This window comes from Pogona vitticeps, chromosome 2 (genome assembly GCF_051106095.1).
Source record: "Pogona vitticeps strain Pit_001003342236 chromosome 2, PviZW2.1, whole genome shotgun sequence".
NCBI classification, from domain to species: domain Eukaryota; kingdom Metazoa; phylum Chordata; class Lepidosauria; order Squamata; family Agamidae; genus Pogona; species Pogona vitticeps.
This window is the reverse complement of record NC_135784.1, coordinates 245,557,292-245,577,036: the sequence shown is the minus strand read 5'-3', so window position 1 is coordinate 245,577,036 and position 19,745 is coordinate 245,557,292. Positions and strand designations below refer to the sequence as shown.

The 19,745-nt window shown below is 39.4% G+C and overlaps 1 protein-coding gene across 3 annotated transcripts in view; it reads right to left on the bottom strand.

Annotated features, from left to right (window-relative positions):
• Window positions 1-2,258: 2,258 nt before the first annotated feature.
• The window catches only part of LOC110080577 (kelch domain-containing protein 3), a 104,723-nt gene continuing 87,236 nt past the window's right edge, over window positions 2,259-19,745 (bottom strand). For all 3 annotated transcript variants that reach the window (XM_078386187.1, XM_078386188.1, XM_020796589.3), the window contains exons 15-19: window positions 16,723-16,813; window positions 12,690-12,790; window positions 10,694-10,778; window positions 10,137-10,241; window positions 2,259-3,119 (exon numbers count right to left, since the gene is read on the bottom strand). In XM_078386187.1, the coding sequence (XP_078242313.1) occupies window positions 3,015-3,119; window positions 10,137-10,241; window positions 10,694-10,778; window positions 12,690-12,790; window positions 16,723-16,813 (487 nt within the window). In that variant the 3' untranslated portion in view covers window positions 2,259-3,014. The remainder of the gene's footprint in view (window positions 3,120-10,136; window positions 10,242-10,693; window positions 10,779-12,689; window positions 12,791-16,722; window positions 16,814-19,745) is intronic.

Below are 19,745 nucleotides of genomic sequence, written 5' to 3'. Positions count from 1 at the left end.
ATCTCCACTAATTCAATAGGTCTACTCTAGTTGTGACTTACTACTGGATTTCAGCCATTGTTTCAGAAAATTCTATGTCTGCAATGCACTCTCCTCCAAAGCAAGAGTACCCTCTTTGCCAAGGATGGCAACCTCCAGAATTAAATCTGAGGACAACACAGTCCCACATTGAACCTTGGGGAACTATCCCTACTCCCCATTCACCCCCCCCCCCCAAGTATTTTTGTTTTTAAAATGCTCTTTATCTGGAAAAAGTCCTCTTCTAGTAGTAATTTTTAATTGACCAGCAAAAACAAAACAAACATCTACAGGTGATGGGACTCCCCGGGGGTGCTGGAAGGAGAGAAGAACATGGCAAAAATATCTCCCACTCTCAAGAGAGGGTGCAAGGTCTCTTTTTTCCCTTATAATTAAAGAGCATTTAAAAAAAAAACAAGTTTATTTTTGGGCTGTGGGGAGCTGCCCCTCCCCCAGGACTGCAGGGGATGCTTTTGGGCTCCTTGAGTCTGCATGTGGTCCAGGAACTACCCTGTGCCCAGCCGTGCTCTGTGCCATATGCCTCTGACTCCTACAGTGCTTTTATATGCATGTCCATTCAGCTGTAAGTTCTTTAGACTACAAAGACCTGCCTCCCAGGTAAAAGATAATAGGATTCTAGCCTTATTGTACCTTGGCTCTAAATATTGATACCTAATAAAAAATGTCTGGATTTCAAAGCTAGCAAGAACCATATGTAGCAGCAAAAGCATCATCCAGTGACAAGAAAGCAGGACTAAGGAGAGAGGTGAAAACCAGGGTTCCAGCCTTTCCTTAGTGAACCATTCATCTGGAGAATTTTGGGCAAGCGGCTGTCCTTCCTTTGAAGCTGCCGTGGTGCAAAATAGGAACAACAATCACCTCAAGTCCATAGATTATTGTAATGGTATGGTCAGGCAGCAAGGTCTGTAAAATGCTTTGCGTACTGAAGTTGCAACCTCTAAGCAACATTACCTTGGGGATTTGTCTCAAAACTGGACGTTGAGTAGGCAGGCAGAGAATTGTAGTATCGTGGAAATGAACATGAGCAACAACCAACTTGACTTCGATAAGGCCTACTTGTTTCTCTCGGGGCATGGGTTTTTTTGGTGCAGGTTGGTGCAGTCTAATTAGGGTTGTTTGAGGAAGGGGAGGGGGGAGGAGCAGTATGCCATTTAATACATTCCAAATGTCCTAATGGCATAAAGATAAAGTGGGGAACTATGTGTGTTGATGCAAGGGGAGAACAAGCAGCCGATCAAACGCAAACACCTGCCTGCCTTTTGTGCTCCCATTTGGTTATACTGTACCAAGTTTGCACAGGGGGAGGTGGAGAGAAAGGAGTGGGACATGCACAGAAAGGGTGTGTGAAATCTTCTACCAGCACCCTGATGTCTCCAGTGGCGCAAAGCAGATTAAAAAAAGAAAGGGTATGTATGCATGCAACCTTCCCAGCAGGATCTCTGTGTAAGTATAAAAAAAGAAACGCTTGACATTCTGCTGCAAATCCATGCACACCCTCTCCATACACACATTGCGTTCCAGTCGTGTTTGTCATTTCCTCCTCTCTTTTGTACACAACAGACAAACCCTCCATGATAAAAGAGGAGAAAAAAAGGGAGAGAAATAATGTGTCTTTCTTATGTGTTCAATTTGCCCTTCCTGAAGTGGTTCCTTTATTAAGCCACTTCATGATACCAGAAATTCAAACCGGAAGGAGCCTTGGCAGCTTTGACAGCTACAAGGACCGATTTTAGTCCATTCCTAGTGAATGCACACACTTGGAATGGACTAAACTAGAGGACACCAACCGTCACCAAAAAAGCAGAAGCCCCCTGACAGGGTTGGAATACCCTGGGGACAAATTGAAGCAAATTGGGCAGCTAGCTCATCATGTGGATGCTGGAAAAAGGAGTGGACCAATCCAACCCAGCAGTGCACTAAAATAAGGGGGGGGGGGGAAATGCCTGTGTGGACATGCTCTCACTCTCTATGGAAAGCTGGCTGTGGAATAAGATGGCTGCTATTCTGATCCTCAGACTACCTGCTGGTATATACGAAGGTATATTTGATTTTAAAAAAGATTTTAAAGGCGACTCTGCCAAAAACAACCGGATAAAATTTTCAAAGATAGTATAATATAGAAAAACAAATAATCTAGCTTTTCTCTTTTGTTGTACATCAGTTAGAAGTTGATAACTCCATATATATAAAAAAGCATGAACTATTCTGTTATTCCAAGAAAATGTTTAAATCATGAACATATTTAATTATTTCAAATCAAGATGTGTACAGATCTCTGCATGGGACATGAAACTCTTTGTAGAATTTTACTGGAAACCTGAAGAATGTTCTATCAGAAAAGTAAATATGTAAAAGAAAAAGAAAACAGGATGCATACACAGAGATCAGAGATACGAAAAGCATCTACAAAGCAACAATTTCTTTATATGCACTTCCTTTATCAATCCTATTTTTCTAAAGTTATGTGTTCTCCCTAGTTCTGGGTACTATTGCAAAGTTTCAAAAATTCACAGCCACGAAATTAGGATTGAAGCAGAGGTTTCCATAATCTCATTCATAATTTCATAATCTCACCACTTAAAAAAATCCAATATTCCAAACATTTATTTTTTATAAAAACAAACATATATACTGAAGTGTATACAAGTGTATAGATAGTACTTATATTCCTTCTGGTCATTAATTTACCATATCAGGCATAAAAATATGTAAATACAAGAGACTTATTGGCTCTCTTTTTTGGGGGTGGGTGGGGGGTGGAAAGAGAACACTGACTTGGAGACATGTCATGTTTTTAAAAGTGGGTAGGAATTTAATTGTGCCATGGCCCTAGGATTGAACTTAATGAGATCAGATTGCAGTCTGTATGGGAACTGGATCTTTGTTACACTAGACATAAGAGCTCAGTGGTTCAGGTGGCGCTATGTTGTTGCTGTGATCGGGAGCATGTGATCAGGCTTTGTTCAGCAAACTGCTCACATTCCTTTGAACTGCTGCATTATAGAAAAGAGCTGCTGATTGCGTTGGTGAATGCTTTGCTGTTCATCTCTCAACCTTTCCTGGTCATGGAGAATTTCCTCCTGTGACCAAAAAAGAAGAAGAAAAGTTTATGTATACTTCATGAGTCACAGGAAAGAGCTACAAAACATACGTGTGTCTTCTTCAGATTCAACCCAGGTCTTACCTAAGAGCCTAAGCATATGCTTTATTCATCTCTCTTTGATGAGCAAACTATCATTGTAAAACCAAATTCTGTATCTCTGTCAAGGGAAATTTTTTACTGGTATTGCTATGTGCTGTCAGGTTGCTCCTGACCTAAGACCCTAACAGGGTTTCTGAAGGTATGTGAAATGTTCAAGGACAGCTATTGTCCCCCCTCAAAAAGCTTCCACAGTCAGAGACTTGAACCCAGGTCTCCTGAATATTTTTCTGACACTCCATCCTTTAGGCTACATGGCTTCTTGAAGTCTTACTGGGAAGGATAAACACTACATGGAATAATATAAATAGAAGGGAAATAGTGTTGTGGTTTTATTCACAACCTTACATGCTGTTTGTCGTTTGAGTGACTGGAAGGGACTTTTCTGGGTTAGGGAGGTTATCTATCCAGTACTAACCGATCATTCCTTCCAGTTTTTGAAATTCAAAGAGAGTCCTGCCTCTTTCATCCGTTGGTGGCAGTTGTTTGTTACAGTTGATTTGTTTGGTTGATTACTAGTATGTGTGTAGTTAAAAAAAAGCAGTATACACATCTATAATTTCAAATAAAAGTAAGTAAAGAAGTTGTTTTACTCTTTCTCCTATAGATGTCTCAGAATGCGTTATTGAGACTTTAAGTGTCAGTTAATGAAAAAGTGGTGGACTCTGGGGAATTTATAGCTATTCTCCTCTGTGGATCTCTGTACTTCTACTATGTACCAAAAGGGAGAACTTTACCAGAAATTCAAAACTGCAAAAAATAGAGGACTACAAAATTTATACTGGGCCAGACCAAGCATCTACCTGGTCTAACACAGTGGCCAACCAAATGCCCTTATGAAACCCACAAGGAGGACATTACAACACTACTTTCTTGCTTATGCTCTCTGGCAGCTAATATTAAGAAACACTTGGCCTGTCTGAAGGTAACATATAATATAGCTATCATGACTAATAGTAATTGATACTATTAATCATAGTAATTGATACTACAGTATAGCCATATTTATTTGTTTTGTTCCTTGTTAAAGCAGTTCAAATCCATGCCCATCACTGCAACTTGATGTGGAAAATTGCACAGCTTAACTATGCACTATGTGAAGAAATACCTCAATCTTACCTGTCCTGAAACTGTACCATTACTCTTAACTGGATGAATCTGGATTCTGGGATTCTGCGGGGGCATATTCAGTTGTTTTGTGATTTGGAATGATGAGCAAAGTTACAAGGGAGAAGCTACTGTACCTCTTCCCTTGCTTTGTTCTTCCTTCCAAACAGAAGTTAATTTCAAGAGAGGTTCCTGATAGTGTGTAGCCTCTAGAGAGGAGCAAGAATCATGGAAACCCTAGATTCTTGCTCCTGTGCAGAGCCCATATGGCACAAGCGAACTATGTACAGGAGTCTACTGAACTCATTTAAATAAAAAGGGGGAAGACGGTGTGGTATACGATACAAAATTCAAATGCAAGAGTAGGCAGTACTTTTATAGACCAGTAGTAGTAGTAACAACAACAACAACAACAACAACAACAACAACAACAACAACAACAATAACAACAACGTACAATATATTAGCTTTCATGGATAAATCCCACTTCTTCAAGACACAAAGTACTAAAAGTCCAATTGTTCATGGCAAGATGGATTTCACCAAGCAGTTTTTTTTCCTTTTGAGATGCACCTTGTTTGCCTTTTCTTACTGGTGCTGGTCTGTTGTGATATGAACTGCTTGGGTTAAACTACAGGAAACAGGTCTGAGTGAAAGGCAGTGATTCCATGACTAGGATTTCTTCTGTTGCTGAATATGCACGTCCATCTCAGAGTATAATTAACCTCTGCAAAATATCATGGTTGATATATATATGCCTTTGCCAGTTTCCTAATTATTTTATGACCTTTCAAAAATGTCCAAAAGGGAAGTTTGCAGCCTGATCCCATGTGTTTACTGGAGAGTAAATCCCATTGTATTCAATGGTAATTACAGTTAGACATGCTTAGCATGTCTTAGGGCACATAGGAGCATGTTGTCAGATAGGTTGTTTATTTGTCACTGTACCAAGAAATGCCTGATGAAATCACAATGCATGCTAAGTAGGACTTGCCTGGCCAAATTGTGGCACAGGTTTATGATGGCACTAAGAGGAGAAAGAGAGCATATCGTCAATGTTTTTACCTACTGTGAGCATGCCAGGGACAAACTAATGTGTTACCTCATATCCACAAGGAAAAAGAATAATTCTCTCTTAGATCTGGAAGTATATACTCTTGATTTATGCATATATTCAAGCAGGCTTACTTTCAGATAAGTCAGCAGAGGCTCACTATGGACATTTCAATTTGGTGGGTGGGAATGTAATAAAATGCAGAAAGCTTGTTATGTAGTGTTAAATTACATACGGTACTTTGTTTCAAATGAACCAAAGAAATGAAGTGCAGAGCATCGTAAATTCAAAAAACAAACAAAGCAAAACATCCTGCCCAATATACTGTTCTTATGGAAATAGGTTAAACAGTAAAAGATATAAGAAGTTTTGTTTTGTTTGCGTCTTATGTTTTACAACTGAATTCTCAAAACAGGAATTATTAAACTGAAATCACTGATAAGAATGGGTCTGTCTGTAGAGATACAGATAATGTTTATTGCTTTGACCAAAACAAATAGTTAACCTGAAACTCTTGGCAGTAAAGAAAAAGCCAAAAACTCTGCCCCAGTCTCTCTCTCTCTCTCTCTTTCTCACACACATGATGGACACAGGGGAGGGGAGAGAGACCAGGAAGCTCCTGGCTGCACCAAATTACATTCTCTAAAAACAATTTTAACGCACTGAGTCAGAACTAGCAATACATGAATCATCACTGCATTTGTTTGGGGATCATTTCATAGCACAAGGACAAAGAAAAATGGGACCCATATGAGTGGTCTACATTTTGAAGCCGAAGTGGGCTTCTTGGTGCTGTTTTTATCTTGGCAGGAGGAAAGGGGTATTCTGCCTATTTTGCCAATTATACCGAATACTGTATGAGGTAATATTAGGTAACTTGATATGATAAAATCTCAAAACAACAACTATTGCCATTGACCTTAAATTGCAGTGGCTGAGAATGGAACTTCAACATTATAAAAATGCATCCAAATACCAGAAAAGTAATCATTGCATGGATTAGAGATGCCATTCTCCTGCAGCTCATCCCTGGATGCAGTAAAACTAATGCGATGAGAGGGGAAATAGGACTGGTGGCACCTAAGTAAAGCTGGCTGTGTCCACTAAAGAGCACCTTGAGCTTTTGCCTGCACAGGTTTCTCTACTAATTTGGGTAGCAGAGCAGCTCTGCTGTATGTGAAAAGAACAAGCATTCGGAGTTACTTCTTTTATGCATTGCTCATGGCAGGAATTTGACCCATTTTAGAAGGTTTTCCCAATAGCCACAATACACACTTAGGGTGCAATCAGGCATTTATCCCATTGTTTTGTCCACTGCAGGGGAATGTTTGTTTGCTCCCTTTTTACAGCAATCACACTATGTAATTGCTAGAGGGAACCAGCCTTTCTCCAGGGCGTTCCTATCTGTGCCTTTCTGTGTCCCTGTCAGGGCTTTTAATTTTTGTGTGTGTAGGTAGGATCATTCATATGCATATACAGTGGTGCCTCACATAGCGAGGTTAATCTGTTCCGGATTAACCTTCGCTATGCTGAAGCATCGCTGAACGGGGCAGGGATTTCCATTGGAACGCATTAAACATCATTTAATGCGTTCCAAATGGGCCAAATACTCACCGTTCAGTGATGCTTCAGGATGGCCGGCAGCCATTTTCGCGCCCTCGCCTCGCTTAACGAGGGTGCGAAAACGCTGCGTGCGGCCATTTTGGGCCATTTCCAGGCTTCCGGCGGCCATTTTGGCCGCCGAACAGCTGATAGTCGGGGTTCGTTTTGCGAAGATCGGTAAGCGAAACGCTTACTGGTCTTCGCAAAGCGAATTTTGCCCCATTAAAAAAACGTTGAGCGATCGCATTAGCTATCCGAAAAAACGGATCGCTATGCGATTTCATCGTTATACGGTGCACTCGTTAAGCGAGGCACCACTGTATATATATGCATATAAATGCATATGTGTGTGTGTGTGTGTAGCATCCTATATAGTATGCAAAGAACATCCTACACACACACACACACACACACACACATGCATGCTGTATAGGATACTACACACAGAGAGCACCACTTACAAATAAATAAATAAATAAAAATCCTCTTTGCATGCTATATAGGATCTCTCTCACACACATACACACACACACAGAGCGCCACTTACAAATAAATAAATAAATAAATAAATAAATAAATAAATAAATAAATAAATAAATAAATAAATAAAAATCCTCTTCCCAAAAGTGGGTGGAGAGTTTTTTTTCCTTCTTCTTTTTGTTGTTGTTTTCAACAGGCAGGCAGACTAAATAGGGTTGCTTGCAGCACATCAAAATATTTGAGCTGTGAGAAGTGTTGAAATTTTTGCAGCCTCATATGCTGCCTTTAGAACAGTGGTTCTTAACGTGGGCGATAATGCCCCCCAGGGGGCGATTTCATTTTTCAGGGGGGCAGTAGAACAAAAAAGGGCGACGTGGGGGCGCTGAAGCAGAAGGGGGATGGTAGGGGGGCGCTGGAGCAAGCCAAACCTGTGAAGATGGCTGCAGCTTTTTTACAGTGTGCATGAATATATATTTTCCTCCAATTTTAATTTAGTTTTAGACTTTTTGTCTTGAAATTTTTAGTTCCTGCATTTGTTTTTATTCCCTTTTTATATTTCTTTTTGTGTCTTAAAATTCACTTGCAACTAAATCATTAAATGTTACTTTTGGGGGGCATTTCATTTTCTTGGAATTTAATTTTGTTTTCAGGGGTCATTGGATTTAAGTATCTTAAATAAATAAATAAATAGATAAATAAATGGATAGATAAATAAATAATTAAGATATCATCACCGCGGGGAGGGGGGCGATGATAACTTCCTCAATGGCTCAAGGGGGCGTTTCTTTCAAAAAGGTTAAGAACCACTGCTTTAGAAGGTTCGGCTGGGAGGGACCTTTCTAGGCCAGGGTGACTGTCAATCTATCCAGCACCAACCAATCATTCCTTCCCTGCCTCTGAATTCAAATAGAGCCCTTCCTCTCTGCTCAGTGCTTTTTCCCTCTCAAGAGTCTGTTGGAAACACAGACATCAGTCTGTCGAGGCCTTTGCTGAAAGCCATTCAGCCATGTTTGTCAGTTTGCTGTTCAATCTGTTCAAATGTAAATAAATGAAACTTTTTATTCTTTATCTTACTGATGTCTCAGAGTGAGTTATTTAGATTGTAAGTGCCAGGTAATGAGAGACAGAGGTGGACTGATTAGAGAAACTTAAAGCTAATTCTGCTGTGTGAATTTCTGCCAGGCAGCAAGAGGAATGTAACCAAAATTCAAAACTGCAACAAGAAACAGGGATATTCTTGAGATGGGACTCATTGCATCATGCATATGTTAAGCACTGTTCACACATAAAGAGGTGGAATGTATTCTTTATGTGAGACTGAGTGTGTAGGGGAAGTCCTTCCTGTCTCCAGCCTTACCTCACTGCAACACACAGGTTTAACATGGGAGGAGAACATGGCCTTCCAGGTAGAAATTAATGGACTAGAGTGGATGGATTGATCACAGTTTTTGGACTACAGTTTCCATCAGCCCTACCCAGCAAGGCCAGTGAACTTGCTGCTAGGGATGCTAGGAGTTGTAGTCCCACAACAGGGATGCTAAGAGTTGTAGTCCCATGACAAACCTTTGTTCAGTATATCTTTTTTTTTTTTCATTTGCTTGCTCAATTCACTTTAATTTGACCTTTAGAGGATGGGTGAAATGTAGCCCTCAGTTGTTGTTGGTTGGGCTGAAACTCCAAATCCTCACATCTGACTGTGCTGACTAGGAATGATGACAGGTGTAGCATAACTGCATTTCAAAGGCTGAACTTTGCCTATCCCTGGATTGGATACGGGATGATATTGGCACCAGCGTTGTACTCTTCGGTGAGCAGAGAAGTATTTTGCCACATAGGAATTTATTGTATACAGTGGAATATATATCGTCCTTCCCATTTAATTGAAATAACATCAGCTGTGGGTCCTGGTAGCAATTTTAATTGTATTTTAATCATTTTATCTTTTATTGTATTTTAATTAAATTTTAATTGTTGTAAGCTGCCTAGAGACCTTTGGGGAGAGTGGGTGGCATATAAGTTTAAATAAATAAATAAATAAATAAATAAATAAATAAATAAATAAATAAATAAATAAATAAATAAATAAATAAATAAATAAATAAATATGAAATGGCTTCAGGGTAGCAAAACAAAATGGAAGTGAGCCAATTACTATTCAGGGGGAGAAATGGATACTACGTGGCCTGTTCTATAGTCACTGACAGTAAACAAATGATAAATTCTGGAAGCAAAAGATTTTTTTTTTAAACTTAACCTCAGCCAATGTGGTGTAGTGAACAGATTGATGGACTATGACTTGGAAGAACCTGAGTTCAGATCTGCAGAAACTCATGAGAGGGTGGCACTGCTCAAACCACTCCTTAAGTATCTCACAAACCTTAAAAACCCTACTAGCAACTTGATGACACATAACACGCACAGCAGATACTACACTAAGACTAGCATGTATGTTATCTACCCTACAATTCTGAAAAGAAAAACAAACATGTTGCATGCTGTCCTAACTATTCTATTTGTGGTTAATGTAGCTCCCTGGAGTATCTAGGGCAGAAAATGGGCTCCTGGAACATGTTCAATTTCATGGTTATGGCATAGGGAAACAATGTGACATTTCCTAGTCACTGTCCATGCTATCCTAATATTGTAAATATTTACCCTCAGTTTGTAGAGTTCTTTCCTTTCCTTGTCATTTTCTTCTGCTCTGGCACTGAGCCATGCTTCATTTTGGGCCTTGTGTTTTTCCAGCATCTCTTGTAGCTCCTGATTTAAAGAAAACCCATCTTTATAAGCAGTTTTTGTAGCCATACTCTTAAGGATATCAACCAATATGGAGAAGCAAAATTGGGTAGCAAGCCTAACATGTATTTAGAAGCTGTATTCCTTCATCCTAGCACATGCTTTTCCTCATTCTACACTTTGCATTTTAGTGTGTAACTTCCTGTGCTTATTGGAAGGCAGACCTGCACTTGATATACAAATCTGATTGCTGAGGAATATATCTTTGAGGATGTCTCTTTCTCAGGCTAAGATGAGTTAACTACAGAGAATCCACATTTTTCTTAATGTTTATTTTGATTCTGTAAACAGTGAAACATTTAAATTAGAACTCTGGTCTCGTATGCTCCAGTGATGTTACAACCAATCATAACTGACAAATGAAGTCAAGACAGCAGTTAAGCTGTGCCAGGTAAAAAGAACAGAAACCCGCTTACCTTCCGTTGCTTTTTAAAATGTATGCTGTACTGCTCCTTTTCATGTTGGAAAGCCATTGTTGCCTGGGTTAATTCAGCTTTTGCCCTGAGAATGAGCCATATAAGAAAGTAAAAAGTCAGATTTATCTGTGTGTTTTTTGAAGTAAAAACACATGCCAGTATCCTGTTGGTAATGAGGGCATAACACTGCCTGCACAACTGAGATAATCTTGTACAAAGGAATTGGGCATCTGTTTGCACAATAGTTCACAAATGCCCCCTTGTACAAGCTCCAGAAAAGTCCAGTGGCTTAGACAATGGGCCTTTGCTGCAGCAGGAGGAACTAAGGAGATCCTAGTTACGGATTAAAAGACTTACCTGGAACTTGGGCACAGAATTGGAGCACCTAAAATATCTTGATAGGGACATATAAAGATGGAACTACATACAATAAGAATCTGTTGGGCTGATATGGGAGCCCACAGTTTCTTCTTTGATTGTGCAGTTATTGTGGCACAACATGGTATCATTCACCAAACAAGGTGGCAGACACTACACACTGCATAACAGCACTGTGGCTCACAATGAATATAGAGCTCTCTCAATGTATTGAAGACATATCTCCTCTTACCCTTGTAAAAGAAAAGCAGAAGACGATGCCTCTCTCTGGTTGATAGTGAACAACCAAATGAAACATGTAAAAATGTATTAACTGTAATTGAATGTTCAGGCTTCACAGAACACGTATTGATGAAAAGACTTGCATGCTACATACCATGCCATGCTTAGAAATTAAAACAGTAACCGAACACAGCAACTTATATTTTATAAAGATTTGATCCTGAACATTTCCCTTTTTCTGCTCACATATATGGCTTTTAAACAACTCCTCATTAAGGCAACAGTGGCTCTGAAAAATTCAGGCCTGCTCTAATAGATCTGTAACACCTCCAAAAATCTTCCTTAGAGGGCCCCCTGGGAATTGCACTCCTGTGAGGCTACAGAGGACAATGAGCATACAGCCTCATAAGGCTGCAGCCCACATGTTGGGGGCAGAGAGCAAAACCAACTTCAGTTTCTTTTGACAATGCACCCCAAGAAGGATTCTCATTCTGATGAACAATAAGACTTGATTTGTGCTGTTGGTGGTTTTATTCTGCCTTAGAATTTATATTTTTATTTCACACTCTTACAGTTGTAGATTTTTTTTACTCTAAGAGAACATTAAGGTAAAGGATCCCCTTGACAATTTTTGTCCAGTCGTGTTCGACTCTAGGGGGCGGTGCTCATCCCCGTTTCCAAGCCATAGAGCCAGCGTTTTGTCCGAAGACAATCTTCCGTGGTCACATGGCCAGTGCGACTTAGACACGGAACGCTGTTACCTTCCCACCGAGGTGGTCCGTATTTATCTACTTGCCTTTGCATGCTTTCGAACCGCGAGGTTGGCGGGAGCTGGGACAAGCAACGGGAGCTCACTCCGTCATGTGGATTCGATCTTACGACTGCTGGTCTTCTGACCCTGCAGCACAGGCTTCTGCGGTTTAGCCCGCAGCACCACCACGACCCCAAGAGAACATTAGTCATGGAATAATCTTTAATTTTTGAACTGCGTGCCCACCCACCAACCTTTGGAAGAGGCATCTTCCTCAGGTGGAGGAAGCTCCTCTGTATCCAAGAATTAGCTGTCTTTTCATTCTGCCTGAAGGCGGTTTCTGTATAAATCAATTTCTGCCTACATTATCATTATTGTAAATTGGATCAGAAGTAGTATCACCAGTAATATGCACCTCACCTATGTTTCAAATGTATGGAGAATCTGAAGAAATGTATTATCTATATGAGGTGAAATATCAGATGCAGGGAGATTCCCCTACATAGTTAAATAGTGAGGACTGTCACCCAGAGTTATTGCCAGGAACAAGCATTTGATAGCTTTCTGCCTAACATATGCCAATCCTGGTCTCCTAGTGAACCATTAGATCAAATGGCAGTTCCAATAACACTAAATAATACCTACACATCGAGCTTTTGAAATTCATTGTCCAGCAAAGCAAAGGCTCTTGTGATCATGTCCATTGCTTGGTTACGCACAGAATGGAAATCTTGGAGCTGAGCTGTCTGTGGAGAAAGTCATTAGTTAACACTGCTTGAGCTGCTATAAAGAAGCGTAAAAAGCAAGAAGGCTTTTATCATGATTAACCTCTCCACTTTGATTGAGGACACCCTTTCAAAGGTAGCCAGGTTCCCTTTCCTCATGGCCCACTTCTCAGTTCAATAGATTTCTCCTCAGAGACAAGAAGGGGATGTTGCAACAATGTTAGTCCAGATGTAAAGCAGCCCATAATCTTGCTCTCTCATTCAAGCCTGCTGTAGACCAGTGAATGTATTACTACTACAAATCAGCGTCCTACTTCTGTATTTCTACACCGGGTTATCTAATGCAAAGTTCCCATTTCCAAAGGCAAGAGGGAAAATGCTTGGCTTTGATTTAATGCATGAAGTTATTATTAATTGTCATAAGGCAACATAAGTGATCTCTGCTTTTATAGTGTAATGTCTGCTGCTTAACAGCCATTTCTCAGCATTCAGTGCTAATTAAATCATTTGCCAAAGAGTATATTATGTAGACAAATATTTAATTGGTTGTGTAATTGCTAAGTAAATTGAGTACAGAGTAATTACTTTGCTAAATAATGGTGATACTGGGGTAATCTGGGAAATCTTTACAAGCAGGTGATTTAAAGGACATTAAATGGGTCCCCGCAGCAAACATGGTTTATTTTAAAATTGCATTTGAGTAATGTTTCCAAGCAGCAGTATCTGCAGGAAACAATATATGTAGGTCGCACACTAGAGAGACAGAGTGAGACCCAAATAGTTTCTAAGGGCTCATTTACATGGCAAGCAGTGCAAGCATAGCTTGTGCAACCATGACTGCTGTGCTTTTAATTTTGTTAATAACACTTATTTTTTACCTTTAATTAGAGAATAGTCCCAATGTGTATCAAAATATGCAATCCATTATAAAAATAATAAATATGCACAGCAGCCAATCACTATCAGAACTTCCATAGGCAGTATCCATCAGCTACCTCACTTTATTTCTTGTTGTTAAGTGCCACTGAGTCATCTCCAACTTATGGCAACCCTATAAATGACCAATTTCCAAAATGTCCTGTCCTCAATAGCCCAGTTCAGCTCTTGTTGACTCACGCTTGTGGCTTCAGGTTTGATCTTCCTCTTTTCTGGCTGCCACCCATCTTTCTCAACATTATTTTTTTTTTCCAGACATACCTCCTGTGGCAAAATGCCAACACATGACATCACTCCTGTCTGTCCATCATGAAAGCTTCAAAGGGGGGAGCCAATGATAGGGCAGGAGGGACGGGGTCAATAAGGACAGTTGAGTGAAAAATGACAGTTAAGAGTTAGAGAGAGAAGGAAGATGTCAGGAATTAGAGAGGGAGAGTTAGGAGAGTAAATTGAGAAGGTTAATACATAGATTGAACAGTTGGAATGATAAAGAGAATAGAGAAAAAGTTATAAGTAATAGAGAATAGATAATTAGTAAAAGTATATTGTTGTTCTGAATAAAAGTACCATCAAACCAATGCATAAACAAATCCTATTTAATGAATGATACCGAGCATCTGTGATTTACCCATTGTGATTTACATGACAATAAAAGAGCATCTGTAATTTAAACCTCTGATTCTCAAACTCAAAAGTTCAATAAACCTGTTATACTCGGCAGCACATGTGTCTGAAATACAGAATTGGTATTAGGTAAATAATACCTGGTGGCAGTGTGTAAGGTGGAAACGCATCCAGAGGGTGAACTTATGTTTAAGGGAGATTAAACAGGGACTCTGGGTGGATGTGACAAAGTGGTGGCAGCGAAAAGAGAAAACGATGTGAGCCTTTGTGAGGGCATAATAAGCAGGGGCCACAAGGGTGAACACCACACCTGCCTTCTCATGATTTTCACAACGTAGGATAGTCTCCATTTCTACTTTTTTTTTTGCCTCCAGAGATAAGTGAGGCTTGGTATGATGTAGGACAACCACAAACTTTTTTTGGCCATGACCATAAACATAATATGAGAGCTATATAGGCCAAATCAGGATTGTATAAGCTTCCTAACAATCCTTATAAGGTGGTGTGTGAAAAAATGTTTGCAGTCTGTGGACCCCTCCAAGTGTGTTGGGGCCCTCAGAAGGTCATGTGGCCCCTGAGAGAATGGCTGATCTAGGACCCACTTGTTTCTGGCAGTCCAGGGTATCCACAAAGCTCTTCTCTAGCATTACGTTTCAAACAAATCATTTTTTCCTGTCAGCTTTCTTCACTGTCTGTACATGGTGATTGGAAATACAAGAGTGTGGATTATCTTGGTCTTGGTCTCTAGTGACATATCCTTACTCTTGATTATCTTTTCTAATTCCTCTATCGCTGCCCTTCTAAGTCTCAGTCTTCTGATTTCTTGGTTGCTGGCTCCATTTGTATTGATGATTGAACAAAAGTATGCAAAATCTCTTTCAATTTCTTCATTGTCAATGCTAAAGTTTTGTAGATCTTCAGTAGTCATGATTTTTGTCTTCTTAACATTCAGCTACAGTCCTGCTTTGGCACTTTAATATACAGATCCAATGATCAAAGTCAGTGGTTCTGAATCTTGGGTGACCCAGGTATTCTTGGACTGCAATTCCCAGAACTCTGCACCACCAGCTGTACTGGCTGGGGTTTCTGGGAGTGGCAGTCCTAGAACACCTGGGTTACCCAAGGTTGGGAACCACTTGTCTAAGTAAAAGTCTGAAGTACTAAAATCAGGTCAATGCTGGCACCAATCTAATTTCCAGGACAAAGGCCAGCATAGAGGCCACCACCAAAGAGACCCTACTGGAAGCCTAGACTTTGTTAGGTGATACTGCAACAGGGGTTGGGCAAAATGTAGCCCTACAGCTGTCCAACTGCCATCAGCCCTCACTAGGATTGCTGGTTCTCTGAAACACCAAATACTATGCATCTGCTGAAGTTGCACAAAGGTAGAAGTGAGATCACTAGCCAGTTTATCTACAATTAAGCTGCAATTGTGGTTATATATCTTTGAATGTGTTTGTTTGCTTAAAGCAATTATATACAACTCTTCATCAAAATAGACATGAATGTGGATTGGAATTATTTTATTATACCCAGTGCTTAGGTGCACCATATATTATCTACTGTGGGGTTAATATAGTGATTATACACATACACAGCCTTTTAAAAAAGAAACACTTCCCACACAGTTCTAGTTTAATGCTAAACACATACAACAGTGCCAAAAGCTGCAGAGTGGATTCTGTGTGGGACAGGAGGCAGCATCTGTCCTTGCTGTTAATTGTCCTCTACCTTTCTGCCAGGCAAAAGCCACACTGCCAATAAATGAGTGGAGGTGAGGGAGAGTGGATCAGAGATAGCAAAAACAAAACAAAAACATTGCACTCCTCCTGCTCCTATGCTACCGGACGCAAAAATATAATAAATGTTTGTCATACCCCTAAATCTGCTACTTGAGACAGAAAAGCCACCTGTCGATCACTAACAATGAGCTGGCCTAGGTGAGGGGGAGAGTGAGGTGGTGGTCTGTTATTAAACCTTTCTCTCTGAAAAAGGGGACAGACTTTCCTTATTCTTCCCCAGGTACAATGTAGGAAATTCTCCCTTTTTTCAACAAGATATTTCCTGTGGGAGGAAAAACACTTAGAAAACCTTCAAAGGAGAAATCCTAGACACAAATGACAAATCCATCTGGCAGCAGGAAGTCTTTCTTTAATTACTATGAAATATGCATGGTACAAAAAAGAACCAGTCCCAAGGGATCTGGCATATTTGCTTCTGCCTTGTTGATCACAGTATATTTGAGGTGTAGCACTGGAGCATGAAACCTATCCTGCCAACCTGCAGCAGCTTAGCTGTGAGGTGAATTAGGTTTTCTTATACACCAAAGCTCTGGTATTAGGCTCAGAAAATGTTAAGCACACAATATAGCAAAACTGAAATAAGGTACTTACTGGAACAGGAGGTGGTGGAGAAACTGATTCAGTCACCAAAGGGGAGTCTGTTAATTCATATTTCACTTTGGGGATTTTGGTGGGTGTAAACCTGTACGTCCAAATACAAGTTATTAAAAGTTAATTCAGGATTAGTCTTATTTCACAGAATGACGGGGGGGTGACTAGAATTCACTGATATGTAATGTCCAGTCTTCATTTATAGATGCCAGTTGCACACATGACTGAATACTGGACATTAAATAACGGGCTGCTTGAGGGAATCATAGTTTTGCAGAACATGTTACATCTATATATGCTGGGAATAGCTGAGCTGAAAAAATAATTCTAATAAATAACAGTACTTCTCCTAAGGAAATGAATAGTGAAGACTGTTCTTTTTTCTTTTTGGTAATCTTTTCACAACAGCTATCATTCATTGATGCTACCATTCTATCACTCACTCCTGCAAGCTTCTGAAAACTTGCGATCTCTTTTTGTGGTTTTTATCCAAGTGGGCAGTTGTCAGTGGCAATTATATAGTGAAAGTTTGAATGTTCAATCCTCTCCCTTGGAGAGATTAGTTTTTGGTAGAAAATGTGATCCTGGAACATTTCTTGGGAGAAAACTGTAAGCAGCATATTGATACCCTATATGGGGCAGATTGATTAATCAGATCTTGTAGTATATAGGATCTGTCCCTCTAAGAGACAAGTTTACATAGCAGCTTCTGCTTTGTGAATGAGTGTGGTTTTGTTATCCACATTTGTTGGCTTATTCTTGTTAGGAGTTTCACTGATTTGGTCTCAGTAGCTTAGAATAGTTTTATCAGTATCCCATCTAACCTTGGTGATTTATTTCTTCCAAGTGCTTTTAGAGGAGCTTTCACTTCACTTTCCAGAACTGCAGGTTCTCCATCACAAAGTTCCTTTTCAAAGGAATTTTTCATGCTTTTTATCTCTTCTGTATAGTTCTTCAATATATTGTTTTCACCTTTCATTTAATCCTGAGTAGATAGTACGTTTCCCTGTTATCTTTTCAGCATTTCTAATCTAAGTTTAAAATTCCTTTTGATTTCTTGAATCTTCTGAAGGCAATCTCTTGTTTTACCTCTCATGTTGTTTTCTTCTATTTCTTTGTATTGGCCATTTTTGCATTTAGGATTTGGACCCTGTTTCTGTCAGGTTTTGATTTTGCTTCTCACATGCTTCTCACAGTTTGAAGAATGTGTTCCATCTTCCACCTAGGCTTTTCTTTTAATGACAAGAATAATCTTTCTGCATTTTTCCATAACAATATTTCTGATTTCAATCCACAGTTCTTCTGATTTGTAATAAATTGAGTTTATTAGTGCAAATCTGTTTTTTATGCAGACTTTAAATCAATGAGAACTGGTTAAATTATATTTAGGCTTTATGATCCTTTAATGTTTTTTAAAACTTTGCTTTAATTTTTGATATCAGTAATTCTTGGCCAATACCACAATTTGCTCGTGATCTTGATTTGGCAAAGAGAGTATGGCTTCTCCATCTACTACATCCAATTACACAAGTCCATTTGATTTCTCAACTGCTCGTCCAGTGATGTCCATGTGTACAATCATCTGTTTGGTTCCTGAAGTATGTATTTTCAATAAACAGATGGTTGGCGTCACAGAATTTTATGAGTTTCCTGCTTAATTTCTGACTCCTGGGCCAATTCTATGAAAATATTGCATTCTGATTTATATCCTACTTTTGCATTCCAGTTACCTATTATCAGCATATCCTGCTTTGGTGTGTGATTAGTTTACTCTAGGATACTTGAATAAAAACTTTCTATATCTTCTTCTTTTGCATCTGTAGCTGGAACACAGACATGAGTGGCAATTATGCTGATAGGTTTTCCAAGAGTCTGATATTATTCAGTCAGACTTTGTATTATAGTGCCTGCCTGTGCTATCTCTTGCCTCAGTATTAGAGCTACCGGCACTCCATTTCTTTTGAGTTTGTCATTTCCAGAGTAAAGCTTTTTGTAATTATCTGACTGCAAATGTCCCAGTCCAGTCCACTTTGGGTCATTGACATCAAACATTGCAAAGTTTAAACAGTTTCTTGCTTTATGGTTTCCCATTTACATGGACTGTATGTGTTGTACAACATCACACTTTCCTTTTATCTCTGTGTATGCTGGCCACTAGATTTCCTTTTAGCTTTGATCTAGTCATGTTACTAGTGACAGTGCTATTTAGACTTGTCTTTTGTTCTTCCCTAGTAACTGATTGAGTGTCAACTGAACCAGGAGTCTCATCTTCCAACACTCTCTGGTTTCATTTTAGATTGTCTCATCGTAGAGTTTCAAGCCAAGGAACATTTAGCAGTAGTTTACCATAACCTCCTTCTATGCAGTATTAATAAAAGTTACTTTAAATGTCATTGCCATAATCTGAAAAAAAAAGTCCACTAGTGTCACATTCAATTACAGTTGTTGCTACTGCCTAGTAGCTGTCCTCCGGAAGATTTTCTGTTTCCATTATTGTTGGAATTATCCATTCTCTTCTGCTGATGTCACCATTATTCCTGAACAGGGTTGGTGCATCTTAATGTGGTATCACAGCTTTCACCATTTCAGCTTGGGTGATCTTGCTAGACATCCTCCTGACTCATAAGCGAGTCTAGCTTCCTGATGCCATTGCTCTTAGCTTCTCTGACACAGTCAAACTTCGTCACTATGTTAAGATGTACAAGTTTATGTACCTGTTCATAGGACTCTGCTGAAATTACCTGTGTGTAAATGCTTGTGTTTTATTTCAGCTCTTCCAATGAATAGTAATAAGCTATATAAGGAATGGGTTATTAGTGGCATTATGCTATAATGTGTATATAATGGTGTAACATAAGGTACAAAATAGGTGCATCAATTTGACCATGTTTAGAGACAGGGGTGCATGTCCTGTGATCTAAATTTCTTTGCTTTTGATGGTATAGGTTCAACTATCATATTATGCTTTAAACACAAGTTTTTTTTTTTTCTGCTTTATAGTTGATTTCCAATTTGGCTGTTTC